This window comes from Sarcophilus harrisii, chromosome 3 (assembly GCF_902635505.1).
Source record: "Sarcophilus harrisii chromosome 3, mSarHar1.11, whole genome shotgun sequence".
NCBI lineage: Eukaryota > Metazoa > Chordata > Mammalia > Dasyuromorphia > Dasyuridae > Sarcophilus > Sarcophilus harrisii.
In genome coordinates this window covers 843,447-861,424 of record NC_045428.1, presented here as the reverse complement: position 1 = coordinate 861,424, position 17,978 = coordinate 843,447, and the positions used below count along the sequence as shown (strand labels likewise).

At 60.2% G+C, this 17,978-nt stretch overlaps 2 protein-coding genes across 2 annotated transcripts in view; one reads left to right on the top strand and one right to left on the bottom strand.

The window, feature by feature from the left end:
- Positions 1-1,538: 1,538 nt before the first annotated feature.
- The window catches only part of ITGAE (integrin subunit alpha E), a 34,902-nt gene continuing 18,462 nt past the window's right edge, over positions 1,539-17,978 (bottom strand). The window contains 23 exon segments of the mRNA XM_031957310.1: positions 1,539-1,919; positions 2,802-2,976; positions 3,285-3,380; positions 3,488-3,550; positions 3,899-4,043; positions 4,156-4,222; positions 4,318-4,398; positions 4,700-4,756; positions 8,048-8,155; positions 8,236-8,307; positions 8,309-8,345; positions 8,580-8,654; positions 9,248-9,327; positions 9,556-9,654; positions 9,886-10,018; positions 12,254-12,327; positions 13,165-13,293; positions 13,810-13,961; positions 15,692-15,816; positions 15,985-16,115; positions 16,910-17,128; positions 17,228-17,374; positions 17,628-17,770. Of these exon segments, the coding sequence (XP_031813170.1) occupies positions 1,827-1,919; positions 2,802-2,976; positions 3,285-3,380; positions 3,488-3,550; positions 3,899-4,043; positions 4,156-4,222; positions 4,318-4,398; positions 4,700-4,756; positions 8,048-8,155; positions 8,236-8,307; positions 8,309-8,345; positions 8,580-8,654; positions 9,248-9,327; positions 9,556-9,654; positions 9,886-10,018; positions 12,254-12,327; positions 13,165-13,293; positions 13,810-13,961; positions 15,692-15,816; positions 15,985-16,115; positions 16,910-17,128; positions 17,228-17,374; positions 17,628-17,770 (2,501 nt within the window). The 3' untranslated portion in view covers positions 1,539-1,826.
- HASPIN (histone H3 associated protein kinase) lies at positions 4,987-7,542 on the top strand. The gene has a single exon (XM_031957357.1). It carries the CDS (start codon positions 5,045-5,047, stop codon positions 7,376-7,378), a length of 2,334 nt encoding a protein of 777 aa, XP_031813217.1. The 5' UTR covers positions 4,987-5,044; the 3' UTR covers positions 7,379-7,542.

Genomic DNA, 17,978 nt, shown 5'->3' with positions numbered 1-17,978 from the left:
TCAGTTGAGGAATAACTTGTATTTTATAAATCTGATTCAGTTCCTAGATATTTGAGATACTCTCCTCAGAAAACTTACTGTAAAAATTTTCCTCCGGTTTCCCACTTTCCTTTTAATATTGGCTGCATTTTTTTTTTTTTTTTTTTTTGTACAAGAGCTTTAATGTGATCAAAATTGCCCATTTTACATTTTGTAATGCTCTCTGTCCTTTGATCCTATTTTTTTCTTTTTTGCCTAGATCTGACAGGAATGCTATTCCTTGCTCTCCTAATTTGGTGGTAGCATTACTCTCCTTGCTCTCCTAATTTGCTTATGGTACCATCCTTCATGTCTAAATCATGCACCCATTTTGACCTTTTGGTGTCTATTGTGAGGTATTGATCTTCACCTGGTTTCTGCAAAACTGCTCCCCAGATTTCCCAGCAGTTTTTCCCAAATAATTAATTCTTGTCCGAAAAGCTGAGGTCTTTGGGTTAACCAAATACTAGCTCACCATCGTCTTTTACTCCTGGGTCTTGTGCACTTCAATCCGTCCCACTGATTCGCCTCCCTATTCCTTAGCCAGTAACAGATGGTTTTTATGATTACTATCTTATGGTATAGTTTGGGATCTGGTACAGGTAAGTACCTTCCTTCACTTAAAAGAAATTATATATGTATATATTAGATATTTTTCCAGATGAATTGTATGTATTTTTTGTTCTATAAAATAAGTTTTGGTTGGTTGCTATGGCACTGTGAGTTTATTTGGGTAGAATTGTCATTTTTATTATACTGGCTCTGCTTACCCATGAACAACGAACATGCCCCCAACTTTTTAAGCATCTCCTTTGTGAAAAGCATTTGTAATCGGGTTCCTGTAGTTCCTGGGGTTCTCTTGACAGGCTGAATCTCAAATGTTTCATGGAAAGTTAAAGCTTTCTTAAAAAATCTTTAATATTTTATTTCCCCTCAATTACACATAAACACTTGTCATCCTTTGTTTTTAAATTTGTGGATCCCAAATTCTCTCTCCCTCCCTCCCCTCCCCACTAAGGAAGCAATTTGACATAGGTTATATATATATATAGCTATGCAAAACATATTTCCATGTTAGTCATGTTGTAAAAAACAGATTTTAAAAAAGCAAGAAAGGTTAAAAGGTCTGCTTGGATCTGGATTCAAATGAGATTAGTTCTTTTTGTGGGGGCAGATAACAGGTTTCCTCATGAATCCTTTGGAAGGGTTTTGAGTATTGCTGAGAAGAGCCGAGTCTATCATAGCTGACCATTGCACAACATTGCTGTTACTGTGCGCAGTGGTTTCCTGGTTCATGGGAGTCTTGTCAGGTTTTTTAAATCATTCTGCTCATCATTTCTTTAGCACAATAGTATCCCATCATACTCCCATATCAGAAGTTGCTCAGCCATTCCACGACTCGTGAACATCCCTTTAATTTCCAATTTTATTTTTATTTTTTCCCTGAGGCAATTGGGGTTAAGTGACTTGCCCAGGGTCACACAGCCAGGACGTGTGAAGTGTCTGAGATCAGATTTGAACTCGGGTCCTCCTGACTTCAGGGCTGGGGCTCTAGCCACTGCACCACCCAACTGCCCCTTCAATTTCCAATTCTTTACCACCAGAAAAGAGATGCTATGAATATTTTTGTAGGTACAGATTTTTTTTCCCTTTAAAAAAACCTTCTTTGGGGACGCAGAGCTAGCAGTAGTATTTCTAGGTCAAAGGAGAAGCATGGTTTTACGGGAAGGTTAAATCTTAATGACAACATCCAACACTAATGCGGCCTGGCTGCCGAGCCTCTTCCATGATTCCGGAGGAGCAGGGCCCTAGTTTTCATCTTGGATCAGCTTTTCTGGGTTCTGGGAGTTCCTTCTGCTCTCTGCGGTGATAGCCTGGTATTTCCTCTTAAAAAAGCCACACTGCAATGGCCACCGCCGCAAAAAAAGGAGGGAAAGTGCAGTCAGAGACCCCAGTACCCATCAGCCAACAGGATCCTGAGATTTGGGGAAGAGAACTTTGGGGCTTCATGAGAAAAACACGAACTTATCTTGCCCTTTGTCAGCCCCACCTGAGCCCCTTCTCCCAGTGAGGCTCCCTGTACCCATCCTATAGATGCCAGGGGTGGCGTTTCTTTCTTCAGGTTCCCAAGTTCACTTCTGGTTGTAGGATGCTTCCCTGAGACAGCCAGGGGGCAACGCAGGGGATAAAGCAAAGTCCTGGCATCAGAAAGCCTGAGTTTAAATCTAGCCTCAGACATCTGCCACCTGTGGGACTTGGGGTAAATCACTGAACTTGTTTGCCTCAGTCTCCTTATCTGTAAAATGGGGATAATAATAGCCTCTCCCTCCCTGGATTTTTGTGAAGATCTTATGAGATGAAATTAGTCCCACACAAACATCATTAGAGACTGTGGCTCAGCTCCCAGGCAGACCTATGATGTCTTATCTGCCATCAGGAAAATCACTCTCTGGGCTTTTAGGCCTTCCTGGCTGCCCCCAGTAAAAGTCACCGATTGCCCAGGGCTACCATCCTGCCCACCCCTCTTAGAGGAAAGTGATTGCCTTAAATGGATTTCCAGGTGCATGAGAATGACTCACCACTCCTCTCCTCCCTCAAAATTACCTGCATCTCTAAAAGAAGACCCTCCGAGGCCAGAGGGCTGTCCTTTACCTCTCTTTGGATCCTTGGCACGCAGTAGGGGCCAAATAAAGGTTTAATGGCTAGGCCCTGCTCGTTCTTGGGTCCCTCACAGGAAGAGCTTCCTAAACACTCACAGTCTGGTCCCTCCTAACAGGACTCACCTTCCAGAGAATGGCAATGATCCCAATCAGGAGGAGAATGCCCCCGGCGCTGCTTCCCAGGATGATGGGCAAGATGTGGACCCCGTGGTCCTCCAGCAGGACAGTGATATTCTGGCACAAGAAGAGCAAAGCATCGGCCGGGTAAGAGCAAGGGGAAAGGTCCCCACCCACTTCTCAAGAAGTTTGGGGCAGCCAGGGAGCAAGCGGGGGATAAAGCACAAGCCCTGGCATCAGCAAGCCCGAGTTCAAATACAGCCTCAGAGCCCCGTGGCACTCGGGCCAAATCACTGACCCTGTTTACCTCAGTCTCCTAATCTGTAAAATGGGGATAAGGACAGCCTCTCCCTCCCATGATCGGTGTGAATCCGATGAAATTTGTAAAGGAAACATTTGCAACCTTTATGTTATATCATCGCAGGCTATTCAGGCTTTAAAAAACAGGGTCAGAGACCCATGAACGAATGCTCCTCTGCTCCCTCTTACAGGCACCGGCACCAGTTCTTCCCGATCACACGGTCCCGGGGCCCAAAAGTGGCTGTTTCACAGAGGCCAGAGTTTTCCTGCAACAGTCTCTGCTGCCTTCAAAGGCAACGAGCCATAGATGGAGCCACGTGTTCAGGCGATGGAGCCACGCATTCGGGCGGGTCTGCAGCATCACGTCCTGCCCCGAACTCGGCTGAGCTCACCCATTGCCGCCTTCCTGGAACTTGAAGGATTCTGCCCTCTTTGGCTTCTGCATCCAAAGGATGCTGGGAAAGGACGGGAGGTTCCGAGCGGGTCACAGCCGGGTAAAGCGCCTTGTAACAGTGACCTCCAAGAACATCTCCAGAGCTCTCGGCAGTCTCCAGGTGCTTGCTGTACGATTTGCTTTTCCCACCCCCACCCGACGACCCCAGATGCCTCGGAGAGATCAAAAACATAACTGTCTGGCCCCAGTGACCCATGGGATTCAACCCAGGCTTCTGTCATCCAGAGCCCCGCTCTTCGGCAGCCCCGTCAGCCATCAGTGCGTCCGAAAGGCCACCCTTTCAGGAGGCTTCAATCCTTTCCAAACCTATTTCCGTTTCGTTTTCGAGGGAGCCCAAGAAGACCCTAACCGGGATGAGGCTGAGCCCGCCAGGGGCCTGGAAGACGCGGCTCCCAACGAGACCCCGTCCCCTCCCCCTCCCCGGCAGAAGGGCGAGAGGGAGGTGCCTGTGCGTGCATCGGGAGCGCTCTCCTTCCCCTGCCTGGCAGGCGGCCCTTGCCAAAGAGCGGGAGAGAAAGCTCCGGGGCATGTTTGTCCTCCCGAAGCTTAGCGCAGGGATGAGCCCCAGTAGTGGAGGCTGCAGTCAGGAAGGGCTCGGATCCGCACCGCCGGAGCCCTGGGCAGCTGCGTGGGAGACAGGAGGGATGCACAGCACCGCCGGAGCCCTGGGCAGCTGCGTGGGAGACAGGGGCGTCAGGCAGGACAGGGGCGTCAGGCAGGAAAGGGCCGGCCGCTCGGCTCCCTCCCCGAGCCCCGTCCTGGTCCTACCTGCGGGGACAGCTGGGCTCCTAGGCGCACCGCGGAGGGAATCCGGGACAGCGCGCAGCTCAGCTGCAGCCACTGCAGGTCCTGGCCAGGGGGAAGGACATTCGGGGTGCGAGGAGGTCGGGGCCCGGGGGGGGGGGGGGGGGGGGGGGGGGGGGGGGGGGGGAGAAGTCGGGCCGAGGGGCCACGCCTCCGAGGCGGGGCTCTGCAAGGCTGGGCTGGGTAATCCCTTAGGTCACGCCTGGGCGGGGCGATGGGAGCCGGGGATTCCCCAGACTGGAGGCCACGCCTCCTGGGAGGGGCTTTGCAAGGCTGCGCTGGGGAGTCCTCCGGGGTGGGGGGGTGGGGAGGGAGGGGCGAGCATCTCGGGCCCACACCGACTCACCGGCGCCTCGGAGAGCCCTCCTGGGAGGCGGATCCTGCACCCTGGCTTCTGGCGGCACTAGGAGGGAAAGGGGAAGCCTCGGTGAACTCGGCCCCTGGCTCCACCCCTGGAGGGCGCAGGCCAGGATCAGGCGCGAGATTATTGGGCCGAGTGGGCGGGAAGCTGAGGGCTCCTCCTCCCATCCGTAACCGCCTAAGGTCCTCGCTGCGGAAAGCGCGCGCGCGCAGGCGGGAGGTTCGGAGTCCGGAAGCAGAGGAATCGGCGCGCGCTTGTGCGCGTGCGCGCGCATGCGCACACGGGGACAGGTACGGCCGTTGGGCTCGCGCCGGACGTTGGGCGGGTTCCATGGCACCGTCCCGGGCCCCGCGGCCCCAGGCCCGGCTGCTCCGAACCTACGGCGGCCTGGGCGGCGGACGGCGGCGGGGCTCTGGGCGCGGGGCGCGGGCCCGGGTGGTGGCCGCGCCCTGGTTCTCCCCGGCCCGCGAGCGCCGGCGCCTCTTCTCCAGCAGCAGCAGCGGCCTGAGCGCCGGCAGCCCCAGCATCGGGCTCCGCAGCGGCAGCAGCAGCCCCGCCTCGGCTCCGGACTCGGACCCCGACTTCGAGCCGGGCCCCGCGGGCGGCTCCCCGGGGACAGCTCCGCGGGCGCGGCGGCGGCGGCGGCTGCGGGCAGATGGGCCCCCCGCGCGGGGGGACGCGACCCCGGTGCGGCCCCGGGGACCTGGCGGGGACCCGGAGGAGGAGGAGGAGGAGGAGGAGGCAGCTAAGGAGAACCGGCCTCACCGTCACGTGACCGAGCGGTCCTGGAGGCTGCGGGCGCGGGGCCAGAGGCCTGGGCCCCCGCTCTGCAGCACCCCGGGGCCGCCCTCCGAGCCGCCTCCGCCCCCCAGCCTCCACAGCCCCGCGGGGGGGCGCCACGGCCTGTCCAGGAGCATCCTGGCGGGCCTCAGTCCTGTGGGCAACCCGAGTCCTGGCCCGGCCTGCAGCCCGAGTCCTGGCCCTGCTTGCAACCTGAGCCCGGGCCCTGCCTACAGCCCGAGTCCTGGCCCGGCCTGCAGCCCGAGTCCTGGCCAGGCCTGCAGCCCGAGTCCTGGCCCCGCCTGCAGCCCGAGTCCTGGCCCTGCTTGCAACCTGAGCCCGGGCCCCGCCTACAACCTGAGCCCGGTGCCGCTGCAAGATCCGGAGCCCGCCCCTGGGGACAGCATGGCCACCAGCAGGTCCCTCTTCAGCCCTGTCCCAGAGCCCCCCGAGAAACCCCGCAGGAGACCGCGCCTGAGAGCCCGCAAGGGAGGCAACAAGAAGGCGGCCAAGCTGGCCCTGGCCACCCCCGCCCTCCCCCAGAGCACGGCCCGGAAGGCCTGCATCAGCGGCCTCAGCTGCGCCCGCTGGAAGAAGACTCAGCCCTCCCAGGAGGGCCCCCGAAGCGAGGCCAGCCGGCCCCTGGGCCAGAAGGCTGGCGGGAGGGGCTGGGCCCAGAGGCGGGCCTCCCTCTCCTTTCACAAGAAGAAGATGGTGGCCGAGCTGCAGCCGCCGGGCTCCCCCGGGGGCTCCCTGCTCCTAGACTCCTTCGGACTCCCCGGCGGCACCTCCTGGCAGACCTCCTCCATGTACATGCTGACCCCCAACAAGTCCCTGCCCGTGGCCGAGTTGATGCTGTCGGACGCGGAGAAGGTGTACCGCGAGTGCCAGCAGGAAGGACCGCTGGCCTTTGGCCACTACCTGTCCCCAGACCGAATCAAAAGCTGCGAAAAGATTGGGGAAGGTGTGTTTGGGGAGGTGTTCCGCACCGTTGTGGAGAACCGCCTAACGGCCTTGAAAGTCATCGCCATCGAGGGCGAGGAGCTCGTGAACGGCAGCCCACAGAAAACCTTCGGGGAGATCCTGCCCGAGATCATCATTTCCAAGGAGCTGAGCCTGCTGTCGGAAGAGGCCCCCAACCGCACCGAGGGCTTCATCGGCCTGTACGCGGCCCGCTGCGTGCAGGGCGCCTACCCCGAGGCGCTGCTCCAGGCCTGGGACTCCTTCCACAGCCGCCAGGGCTCCGAGAACCAGCGGCCGGACTTCTTTGGCCCCGGGCAGCTGTATGTGGTGCTGGAGTTTGAGTTCGGGGGCGTGGACCTGGAGCACATGAGGAAGCAGCTGTCCTCCGTGGCCGCAGCCAAGAGTCTGCTGCACCAGGTCACGGCGGCGCTGGCCGTGGCCGAGGCCGCGCTGCACTTCGAGCATCGGGACCTGCACTGGGGCAACGTCCTGGTGAAGAGGACCAGCGCCAAGGAGCTGGGCTACACGCTCAATGGGCAGGCGGGCACCATCGCCACCCACGGCATCCACGTCAACATCATCGACTACACGCTGTCCCGCCTGGAGAAGGACGGGCTGGTGGTGTTCTGCGACCTCTCCCAGGAGCGGGAGCTCTTCCAGGGCCAGGGGGACTACCAGTTCGAAATGTACCGGCTCATGAAGAAGCGGACTCGCAATCGCTGGGCCCAGTACCACCCCTACAGCAACGTGCTCTGGCTGCACTACCTGGCCGACAAGGTCCTGAAGGAGATGGTCTTCAAGAGGAAGGTCAGCACGGGGCCCATGCGCCTGGTGAGGCAGCAGATCCAGGCCTTCTATGAGTCGGTGCTGGCCTTCGGCTCGGCCACCGAACTGCTGCAGAGCCACAGCCTGTTCCGGTGACCCCGGCACTGGCCCCGGCGCTCCGGGATAGTTTTCTGAGCCAGGAAACTGTCAGAGTATGACTGTCTGTGCAAGGCACTTGCTAGGTGCAGTTTTCAAGTTCTCCCAAACTGAAAACTCTAAAGTCTTTGAGGGATCCATTCCATAAATGAATATTTCCTGTGTTCTCCGTCTTGGTTTTTGAGGTTTTCCGAGGGGCTACGCCCAGAGGAGCAGATTAGCATGAGGGAGAGGTGAGGAAAGAAGGGAGTCCGGGCCTCCAGGCAGGTGGGGAGGGCTGGGAGCCTTCTCCAAGCTGGGCAAAGATGCAGCAGAAGGGCAAGGGGCAAAGAAAGAACCTGGAGGAGAGTTCTATGGGGCCTAGGAAATGGAGGCTGGGAGGAGGGAGGAGGAGATGGGGAGGAGAGGAGGGGAACTGCTAGACACTCTGGGAAGCCCAAAGGGAAGAAGAAGCTCTCTCTGAAAAGGTCTAAACTTTTTTTTTTTTTTTTTAAAGAAGGGAAAACATGCAGGGATTACCTGGTGTTTTCCAGGGCAGGGAATGAAGTTGGGCCTCCCTGAGCCTCTACCTCCTTTTCCCTTGGTTTTCCTGATTGTCTTGCCCCTTTCCTACCTTCAGGAAGGTTCAAAACCTGTGCCCTGTGCAGAACGGCAATAGTTTTTGAATACCTGTGTGGCTGTTATGTTCTTCAGGGTTATGATTTCATGGCCTTGCATTTTGGTTGGAACACAGACCTCAAACACAAACTTGGCTCCAAAGGGATTTTCCCCGTGGATCTACAAAGGGAACGGAACAGAGAACGTCAGTCTCTTGTGCTTAACCGTGGTGCAGGCAAATTTGATCCCTGGATACCTACGTTAAATTGGAATTCTTTGTACTCGGGGAGGCCTCGGCTGGTATCCACGTACATCACTAGGGATCTGCGGGTGGGAAGGCACAAAAAGAGCAGAGCTGGGTGTAGGGACCCTCAAAGAGGGAAGGTGCTAGGGGAGCCCAGGTCAGGACATGGGGCCAAGGGATCCAAAATGGATATAGAGCGACACTGTAAATTAGCTATTGACTACAACAGGAGGCCACAGGAGAGACTTCTGGAGTCTCAGAAACCAGCTAGAATGTTGGCACTTTGGGGAGACTTAATCATAATTGTAGCAGCTTCAGCTTTCCCTGCCATTCCCCCAGGGGAGCCACCGTCCCACTTACTTATCGAGAGCTACCACAAGGATGTACTTGACCTGAAGCTTCTGTCTCTTGATCACTGGGGGTTGACCGTTGGCACTGAGGAGAAAAAGGGTAGGCTGTTTGCTTCTTGGCCATAACTTCCTCCTGTCTAGCTGATTGCTGGGATCTTCCCGAAAAGGCCGAGGGGAGGATGTGGGCTAAGTGACAGCTGAGTGATACCCTCCTCCCCCTACTTTAGGCAGACCCACCTTCAGGACCAGGTCCCAAGGGTAGAGCTTCCTAAGGGGGAGGGGGAGAAAGGGCCCCAGTAGCCTGCCTGTTTATGACCCAAGTCCTCCAAGTTAAGGAAAAGGGAAAACTTGTGACATTGGAGCTCAAAAGTTTGCTGTCATTTAGCTCCCAGGGCCATAAGAAAGCCGTGTGACATAATTAATACTTTGTTGTGGAATCAATTCAGTGTGAAACCGACTCTTTGTGACCCCATCTGGAGCTTTCTTGGTGAAGATATTGGAGTGTTCTGCCATTTCCTTCCCAGCTCATTCTGCAGGTAAGGAAACTGAGGCGCACAGGGTTAAATAACTTGGTCAGGGTCACCCAACTAGTAACAGTCTGAGGTTGGGTATGAACACGGTTACTCCTGACCCCAGGTTCTAACCACTGCGCCACCTAGCTGCCCATTTAATACTTACTTGGTGACATTAATGGTAATTTCTGCTGTTTCACTGGGAAATGTTTTTCCATCTAGTTGCCAAGTTATTGAAAAGTTGACCTGTTTTAAGGGAGAGAGAACACATGAACGTTTCTCTAAGTCAAGCAGAAACATTTGGCCCTACAAGGGAAAAGGCGAAGCTCTGCAGGGCCTGCCCTGGGGGTAGAAGCGGGTTAGGGTGGCCGAGGTTGGGGGTTAGTTTCTGAGCGGGCCTTGGGCAACGCTGAGATAGTGAAGACGGAAACGATCAACCCGGGCACCGGAACCAGCCTCCAGCAGTGAACTCACGTGTGACGTCTTGAACACAGCCGAGCCGATCTTACAGCTCATAACCAGGACACGGGGGGCGGGTGTGGGATCTGCGCACTCTACGGCGGGGGAGGAAGGCTGTGAATGCAGAAGGTGACACCGGCATCGGGCAGTGAAGAGAAAGTCCACTGGGAACCCGGGGCTCCAGGCTGAGCTCGCCCCTCTCCCTGGTCTGGAGGAAGCTGGGCCGGCTCCTTTTCTCATAGGTCCCTAGCCCTCCCCAAGAACCTTGTGAAGTGTTGCCAGGAGTGCAGGGAAGGGCTTTGATTAGAGTTGGCAGGCTGCCCAGGAGGGAGGGGGGTGGCTCACCTTTTGGATCCTCTTCAGCTGTAGGTTTGGAGGGTGCACCAGAGTCATTCTGGTCAGAAAGGAGTCTTCCCCGGCGTTGGCAAGATGAATGTTCATCGTCACTTCCTTAGTGACCCCCACCACTATGGTCTCCCTGCACGAGAGGTTTGGATGGATGCATGCAGTGGGTGCATATTCTTGGCTGCCGCACCACGTTTGCGCCCTTTGAGAGCTTTGTCAGCCACCCCTCCGTCTCGTACTGGGGGTGTGCTTTTTAATCCCAGTGGGAGGCTGCATTGGGCCCTTTCTGCCATAATCCTTTGGGCCCCTGAATCCCTTCCAGCTCTGTGTCTGCCATGTAACCTGTCACACTCTGCCTTCTGTCTCGTCACCTCTCGCTGGACTATACACCGGCTTCCTAACAGTGACCAAAGCGGAGTCTGGGCGCTTCCTCAATCAACAGCAGTGCTCCCTGTCCTCGCCTTGTGATCCATTCGGCTGTTTCTGGCCCTTTGTCATCCAGCCGGGCCGTCTCCACACCTCTGTCTAGGCTGCGCCAAGTGGCCTGGCCTGTATGTCCTCCCCCCCCCCCCCCCCCCCCCCCCGGCCACAATCCACCCCTCCCAGCAGACTTTTGTGCCTTGCTCTTGAAAGCCGCTCATTTATTTTGTTTATTTGCTTAAATATTGAGGGGAGGGGACTATCCACTGGCCCAGTGCCCCATTAATAGGAGGTGCTTAATTTTTATTGACTCCAGTCAGTAATAAAAATGATAGGCAGCAGAGCTCCAACCCAGATCCCTCCTCCTCCGAGACTAAACCGTTGGGTCCGGTTCCTGGAATTGTTTGGGTCTGGCCCACATCTTGCCATCTTTTCCACCCGGTAGAGTGCTGGCCTAAGCCTGTGTAAACTCGGGCCCCCTCTGGCCACACAAAAGGGAGCCCGGCTGAGGGAGCGGGATCTTAGGTTCGCTGCTTCCCTCTGCCTCGCTAACCAGCCCCGGGGCAAGCCAAGCTCGCTGCTGGAGAGTTCACAGCTCTGTGAACTTGACCGTGAGGGCCTTTGCCCCCTAGGGGACCTGCATGATCTCAGACTGCTGAGAAGGGGCCCATGGGTACTTTGGGCACCCTAGGCCTCAGACACACTTAAATTGCCTCCAGAAATGATTGTAGGGCTTGGGAGGTGAACCCAATCCAAGAAGCATTTATGAAGCTCGTACTGCATGTGAGGAATCGCTAGGCACGGAGGGAAGGGAACCCCCCACAAATATCCCCGCCCCCCAACGAGTCCATCTTCTGTGGACATAGACGTGTAGGCGGAAGTTTGAGGAGGAAAAGGACACTAGGTGTCTAATAGAAGGGAGGGCGTTCTGGGAGGGGAGGAACAAAAGAAGGGAGGGGCCAGGGGCTGCTTTTAGGGAATGGCGAAGATGCCGATGGTCCATCCCACAGCGGGGAGGAACCCCCGAAGTCCCCTCCCCCGAAGTCCGGCTAGAGTGGGAATGTTGATGTTCTAGCTCCGGTGACAAATCACCCAGGTGTCTGGGCCGGGTTTGGGCTCCCGGCTCCACACGCTGTGGGACAGCACCCGGCCCTGACCACCCCAGCGTAAGCTGGGAGCCGCCGCCGGTGTGGACGGTAGGTGGAGAGAAGTCGGCAGGAGGCGGGATCCTAAGGAAACCACAGTCTGGCAGCCGGTTGGAAGTGGGGAGGGAGGGGGGAAGATAGATCTGAGATTTGGGAAATCTGGAGAAGCAGAGGGGCTGCTCGCAGCAGGAGAGAAAGTTTTTTTGGATAGCTTGGGGGGGTGCTTGTTTACAGAGCAGGTTTAGACTACCTACTGTGCGCCCCTGGGGTAACGAGAGAGAACGGGCAAACCACGCACAAGCATGTCTAGGCTACCTACTGTGCGCCCCGGGAGCTCCCAGCGTAACTGGGAGACAACCGACAACGTGAGCAGACGGGAGGAATGGGGGACACCCTCGGGGGGAGGCGGGGACTGCTGCGGGAGCACTGCCGGCGCGGGGATGGGCACAGCCGGGAGACACAGTAGCAGGGCCCGTCCCAGCGTCACCGAGCGGGTTAGAAGCGGGCGGGTTAGAAGCGGCCTGGAAAGGCGAGGGGCTCGGGCTGGGCTGGAGTTGACTGAGGGGCGGTCCCAAGTGGAGGTGTCTGGATGCGGCGCTGGCGCCACTGGGGGAAGGAGAGGAGGACGGCGCAGGACAGTTCCCTGATCCTCAAAGCAGGTCGCCTGAAGAGGTGGGGAGCTCTCTGTCCCTGGAGGGGCTCGAGCAAAGGGCCCGTGAGCACCCCTCTGGGCGTTTAGAAAGCGTCCGCCGGGGACCCCGCCTCGGGCAGCTGCCTCCCCCGCTTCCGCCGGTGCCACTTACGGGGACAGGCGCGCCGTCAGCTTTAGTTCTGCCACACAGGCCGACTGGTTCTTGCAGTCCTTCTCGAAGGGCAGCTGAAGGCGGATTCAGAGACATGCAGTTAGGATGGGGGGGGGGGGGGGGGGGGGGGGGGGGGGGGGGGTCGGGGTCCTCCAGAAGAGGCTCGAAGTGACTCGTGGGGACCGAGCAGAAATTGTCTTCGCAAACCTTGCGCGGGTGAGAAGGACCATCTGAATTTGGGATTTACTCATCTGTAAAATGGGTGCGTGGAAGGGGATCATTGGTCTAGGTGACCTCGAGGGTCCCTCCTGGCTTTGCTGTCTTAAGAGAAGCGGGGCTGGCCTCTGCGTCTGAGCGGGCTCCCGGGGGGACGGGAGTGAACAGAGACCCCGCAGGGCTCAGAGCCTGGGCCTGGAGTCCGCGGGCCCCGGGTCCAGGGCAGCCTCCAGCGCGCCCTAGCAGGGAGACCTGGGCACGTCGCCCTCCCCGCCCGGCCCGGTGGCGATAATAAGGCTTGCCCCGCCCGCCGGGGGAGATGAGCTCGCCCTCTCGGGCATTATTAGGGGGAGGAGGCGCCAGAAATCCCGGGGGCCCGCAGGCTCGGACTTGGGGTTTAGAGCCCCCGCCCCCGCGCGTGCACATACACCCACGCACCCCCCTCCTCCCCCCGCGCGCCATCCGAACTCCCTGGGAAGGGAGTCGCCGCTGGCGTTTTGGACGTGGGAGAGAGCTTCAATCAAACCCGGGGCCGCCGCCTGCGGACCCCCTTCTCCCATTGGCCGCTTCCTTCCTCACGCCCCTGCCCCGCCCCCTTTATTGGCCCCAGAGAGCCGGGGGCCCGGCTGCCGGCGCCTTGGAGGAAGGGCCCGGGCGGAGCTCGGCGGCGCCTCGGGCCGGGGCCGCGCGGTTACCTGGAAGTGGGCCGTGGGCTCGCTGAGCTCATCCAGGACCGGCCGGGGGGAGGCCCCCCGGCCCCCGAGGGGATTTAAGTGGTAGCTGACCTTGACCGTGATGTTGGAGAAGCAGTCGTGGTCACAGACCTGTCACGGAACCGGGGGGGGGGGCCGTCGGTGGGGACGGGGGCACCGGGTCCCCCGCCAGCTGCCGCCTTCCCCGCCCCCGTGGGGGATGCAAGAGAAGCGCGCCGGAGGCGCCCCCTCCCCCTCCCCCTTCCCCGCCTCCGCCAGGAAGCCTTCTCGGATTCCCCTGGCTGGGAAGGACTCCCCCCGCCCCCCCACCCCCGGGATTCAGAGTAAGCTCCATGAGGGCGCGCTGTGGCTTCCTCGGCTCCCTGTCTCCTCTAGCGCGGGGCAGAGAGGGGGGAGCCGCCTAGGGTCGGGGGGGGGCAGGAGCTGGCACTTTTCCCCTCCCCCTCCTTGTGCTTGAATAACAGAAGGACTAGGAGGGGGGGCAGCAGGTCCGCCCCTCCCCCCGGGTCCTCAGCACCCCCAGGTTACATCATGAGCCTGGCCAGCCAGGACCGTGGAGCGTGGGGGGGAGGGAGGCGGGGGAGGGGGCACCGGCTCGGCCGCCCAGCATTGCGGCCCTGACCCCACCTCTCCCTCCATCGGGAGGAGCAGGAATCTGCTGCAGCCGGGGACGAGCCAGTCCCGCTGGCTCCTGGGGCTCCGATCTTGGAACAGAACTCGCTTCCACCGCTTGCTCACGTCCAGCTCCACGGTCACGTTCAGAGACAGCTCCTCGGCCCCTGGAGCAGGAAAGGTGTGTCCTGTCGGGGCCCAGCTGGCCCTCAAGGGCCTTCCTGCCCCCTCCTGGGGGATCCCCCCCTTTGCACCCGCTCACCCGGCCCTCCAGGGCAGCGATGACCACCCCAGGAAGCCTTGGCAGGGGTCCGCCCGGGAGGGAGGAAGGGGGCCTGCGGCAGCCCTGAACCCCTCCCTCTGACCAGGTGCGTCACAGCAGATCCCAGCAGGGCCAGCCCTGTCCAAATGAAGGAGTCAGGGAAGCTGGGCCAGTCCTTCACCTGCCTCAGTGTTCCCATCTGTCAAATGGGAATCATAATGGCATCTCCTCCCCAGAGTAGTTGTGAGAATCTGATGAGATCATTAAAAAATGCTTAGCCCAGCACCTGACACACAAGCAGCAGCTTAATAGACCCTTCCCTCCCTCCCTCCCTCTCTCCCTTCCTTCCTTCCTTCCTTCCTTCCTTCCCTTCCTTCCTTCCTTCCTTCCTTCCTTCCTTCCTTCCTTCCTTCCTTCCTTCCTTCCCTCCCTCTCCCTTTCCTTCCTTGCTTCCCTCCTTCCTCCCCTCCCTCCCTTCCTTCCTTCCTTCCTCCCTCCCTCCCTCCCTTCCCTCCCTTCCTTCCTCCTTTCCCTCCTTCCTCCCTCCCTTCCCTTCCTTCCTTCCCCCCTTCTCCCTCCCTCCCCTTCCCTTTCCCTTCCTCCCTCCCCCTTCCTTCCTCCCTCCCCTCCCTCTTTCCCCTTCCTTGCCCCTCCTTCCCCCTCCCCCCTTCTTTCCTTCCTTCCCCTTCCCTCCTCCCTCCCTCTCTTCCTTCCTTCCTTCCTTCCCTCCTTCCTCCCCTCCCTCCCTTCTTTCCTTCCTTCCTTCCCTCCTCCCTCCCCCTTCCTTCCTTCCTTCCTTCCTTCCTTCCTTCCTTCCTTCCTTCCTTCCTTTCTCCCGCTCTCCTTCCTTCCTCTCTCCCTCTTTCTCTCCTTCCTTTCTTCCTTCCCTCCCTCCTTTGCTCCTTTCCTTCTCCCCTCCTTCGTTTCTCTCTCCTTCCCTCCCTCTCTTCCTCCCATAGATCTGTGATCCTCAATTTCTAAACTCTTTTATCCTCAGTTTCCCTTTCCTGTCTTCTCTATTCAGTCACACAGGACCAGATTTCTTTTCTCTCATCCACTGTAAGGAAATCTTTTTTCAAGAAGGGATCTAGTGAGCTCATTCACACTAGGGTATAAATGACTGATAGCCCTCATTCCCTCAGGCTCTTTCCCATAGCCCAGACACCTCTTCCCCCAGCTCCATCCCCCAGCCTGGTGGTCTCTGCACGTGGCCCCTCACAGAAGCCCCTCGGGAAGGAGGAGGCCCGGGCCAGCTCGCCTCATTTCCCTCCCAGCTGCCCTCCGACCTGCTGCTCCCAGACCTCCCGCAGACCCTCCAGCCTGCGGGGAGTGGCGCCCCAGCAGAGGGCAGCTCCTCCAGGGCAGGTGCCGGCAGCTTCTGGCCCACAGGAAGGACTTCCTGTGCTTGACATAAGGAGTGCCCGGGAGCCCGGGAAAGAGGGGTCACCTCAGGAAGGTTGGAGAGAGGAGGAGCGGAGACCCAGAGCGCAGGCACTGATGGGGGGGGCCCGGAGGCCCCGGCTGAGCGGGTAGCGCCTTCCTCCTCAGGGTGGGTCCCTGCTCTTGGGCACACCCCCTTGCACAGTCACAGGCGCACACATCCATACCCCCCCAGCTCCCCCCACTCTGGGGCACCTTTTCCAGGCCTCTCTGGGGTCACTTTAAAGCACAGGGTGGAGTTGATGTTCTGGGGGTCCCCGGGCCTCATCATGCTGGGGGCAAAGGTCATGGAGGCTCGCAGCCTGACCACGGCTCTGGAGCTGGGGAGACAAGGGAGGGAGGCCAGGCCTGAGATGGGGAAGGGAGGGACTGGCGGGATTCAGGCTTTGTGGCCCCAGGGACCCCCCCTCTGTCCCCAGCCCCCGTCCCCCCTCTGCCCCCAGTCCCCGCCCTTGGCAGGGATGCCCCTCAGATGGGGGCGCTCCTACCGCAACACGGCCGCCCGGCCCAGAGAGCCGACGGAGACATCGACCAAGCCGTCTCCCGAGAGGTCGCCGCCGCCAGAGATGGAGACCCCGAAATACCGCAGGCCCGGGGCCAGGCCGGCCGCTCGCACCCACTGCCGAGGGAAGGTGGTGCGCTCAGCCTTTGGCCGGGCCCTGCCCCCCCAGGGCCCCGGGCACTCCTGGGCCCTCCCCCTCCCAAGCCGGCTGAAGGACCACGAGGCAGCCTCCCTGGGCAAGCCTGCTCCTCTGCTGGCCTCAGTTTCCTCATCTGTGACATGGGGGTGATAATAGCACCTCCCTCCCAAGGCTCTTGTCCCTACAAGAAGCCGTGTCTGTAAAGCACTTAGCCCAGTGCCTGGCTGGCACATAGTCGGTGCTTCCTGCAGCTCCAGAGACCCGCTCCCAGACCCTAGCGTGAGGCTGTGGGTGGGTCTGTGCATGTGCAGCGTGGGTCCAGTGCCGGGGAATCCCGCTCCTGCCCAGGTGGGCGCGCGGCTCTGGTGCATACGTGTGTGCGCTTACTGGGTGCTTGTCCCCGTGGGGTCCCCCACACAGGTGGTGCTGGGGGAGGTGCAGATCATGCGCGCTGCCTGCTGGTGTGTACGCGAGTGCGACGCGTCTGGGTGTGCCCGTGGGCGCGGGTTTGTGCTTGTGTATCTGCGCCCGTGCCTGTGCACACACGTTTGCACACACGGTCCCACATCTGCGCCCGCAGCGCGCCCGGTGTGTTGTGGGCGGGTTTGCACTGTTTGTGTGTCCCCGTGTTTTGTGCGTGTGTATTTGCACACCCGGGCGCTGTCTGTACAGCTGTGTTCAGTGCATGGGGGCCTGCACCCCCCTCCCTGGAAGCTGGCAGGTGCCCCCTGGGTCTCCCCCCCCAGCTGCCCGGGGCCCCCCTGCCGGCCACCTGAGAGGGGCTGCTGGCGATGCCCTGGGGGAGCCCGTTGTAGATGTAGATGCTGCCGAAGCTGGCGGGGCCCTCTGCGGGGAAGCCCTCCAGGGGCGCCCCGATGGCCACGTCGCCCAGCCCGTCCCGGTCCAGGTCTCCTACGGCGGCTATTGCGAACCCGAACCTCGCAAAGGCAAACTGGGGCCTGCCGCTCAGGGTGGCGCTGGGGGTAAAGCCCTGCAAACGGGAGGGAGGGCAGGGCTGAGGCGGGGGCCGGGGGCGCCCCGGGGGGGGGGGCACGCCGCGCTCGCAGGGGCGGGGCCGCCTCCGCTTTGCCCTTACCTGCGCGTGCACGCGGTACACGTACACCTTGCCCTCTTCCCCGAGGACGTGATAAAAGGGGGCCCCCACAAGCAGGTGGTCCGTGAGTCCGTCCGCGTTCACGTCCAGCGCGCAGAGCTCCGAGCCGAAGTAGGAGCCCATCTGGAAGGCAGAGAGAAGCTCGCGGCCCGGGCTGGCGGACCCGGCAGGGCCCCGCCCGCAGCTCCCCCCCCTCCCCGCCCGCTCCTGCCTGGGCCTCCCCGGCTCCGAGGGGCCCCGCGGCCAGGGCAGCCGCTCTCCCAGCGCCCCCGACCTGCGGGGAGCCGCGCCCGGGCTCCTTGGGACGCCCCCGGCCTCAGGCTCCGGAGAGGCTCCCGGGGGACTCCCGGACTCCTCCCCCTCCGTGGGCCGGTACCTGCTCTCCCTCCAGGACGGGGAGGAAGCCTCGGGCTGGATCCTCCGGCCGGAACCAGAGCACCCTGCCTTTGTGGCCGTGCCGGGGGGCGCCCGCGAGGTACCAGGTGCCGCGGCTGCTCTTCACCGCCGCCACTGAGTAGCCTGTGGGGGAGTCACACGGGGAGCCGGGAAGGAGCCCCCGGACCTGGGCAGACGGAGCCGGAGTCCCGGAGCTCTTTGGGGGGGAGGGGGCTGAGCCCCGTCCAAGCAACCCGACTCCCTCTCCACTCCCCCCCTCCCTCAGGCTTCCTGGGCTGGGGGAAGAAAGGAGGCCCCAGAGACTCCCAGCAGGGCCCCCCCCCCTCAGAGA

Coding starts and splice junctions, on each gene's coding strand:
- HASPIN (XM_031957357.1), top strand. CDS start 5,045: ATGGCACCGTCCCGGGCCCCGCGGCCCCAGGCCCGGCTGCTCCGAACC.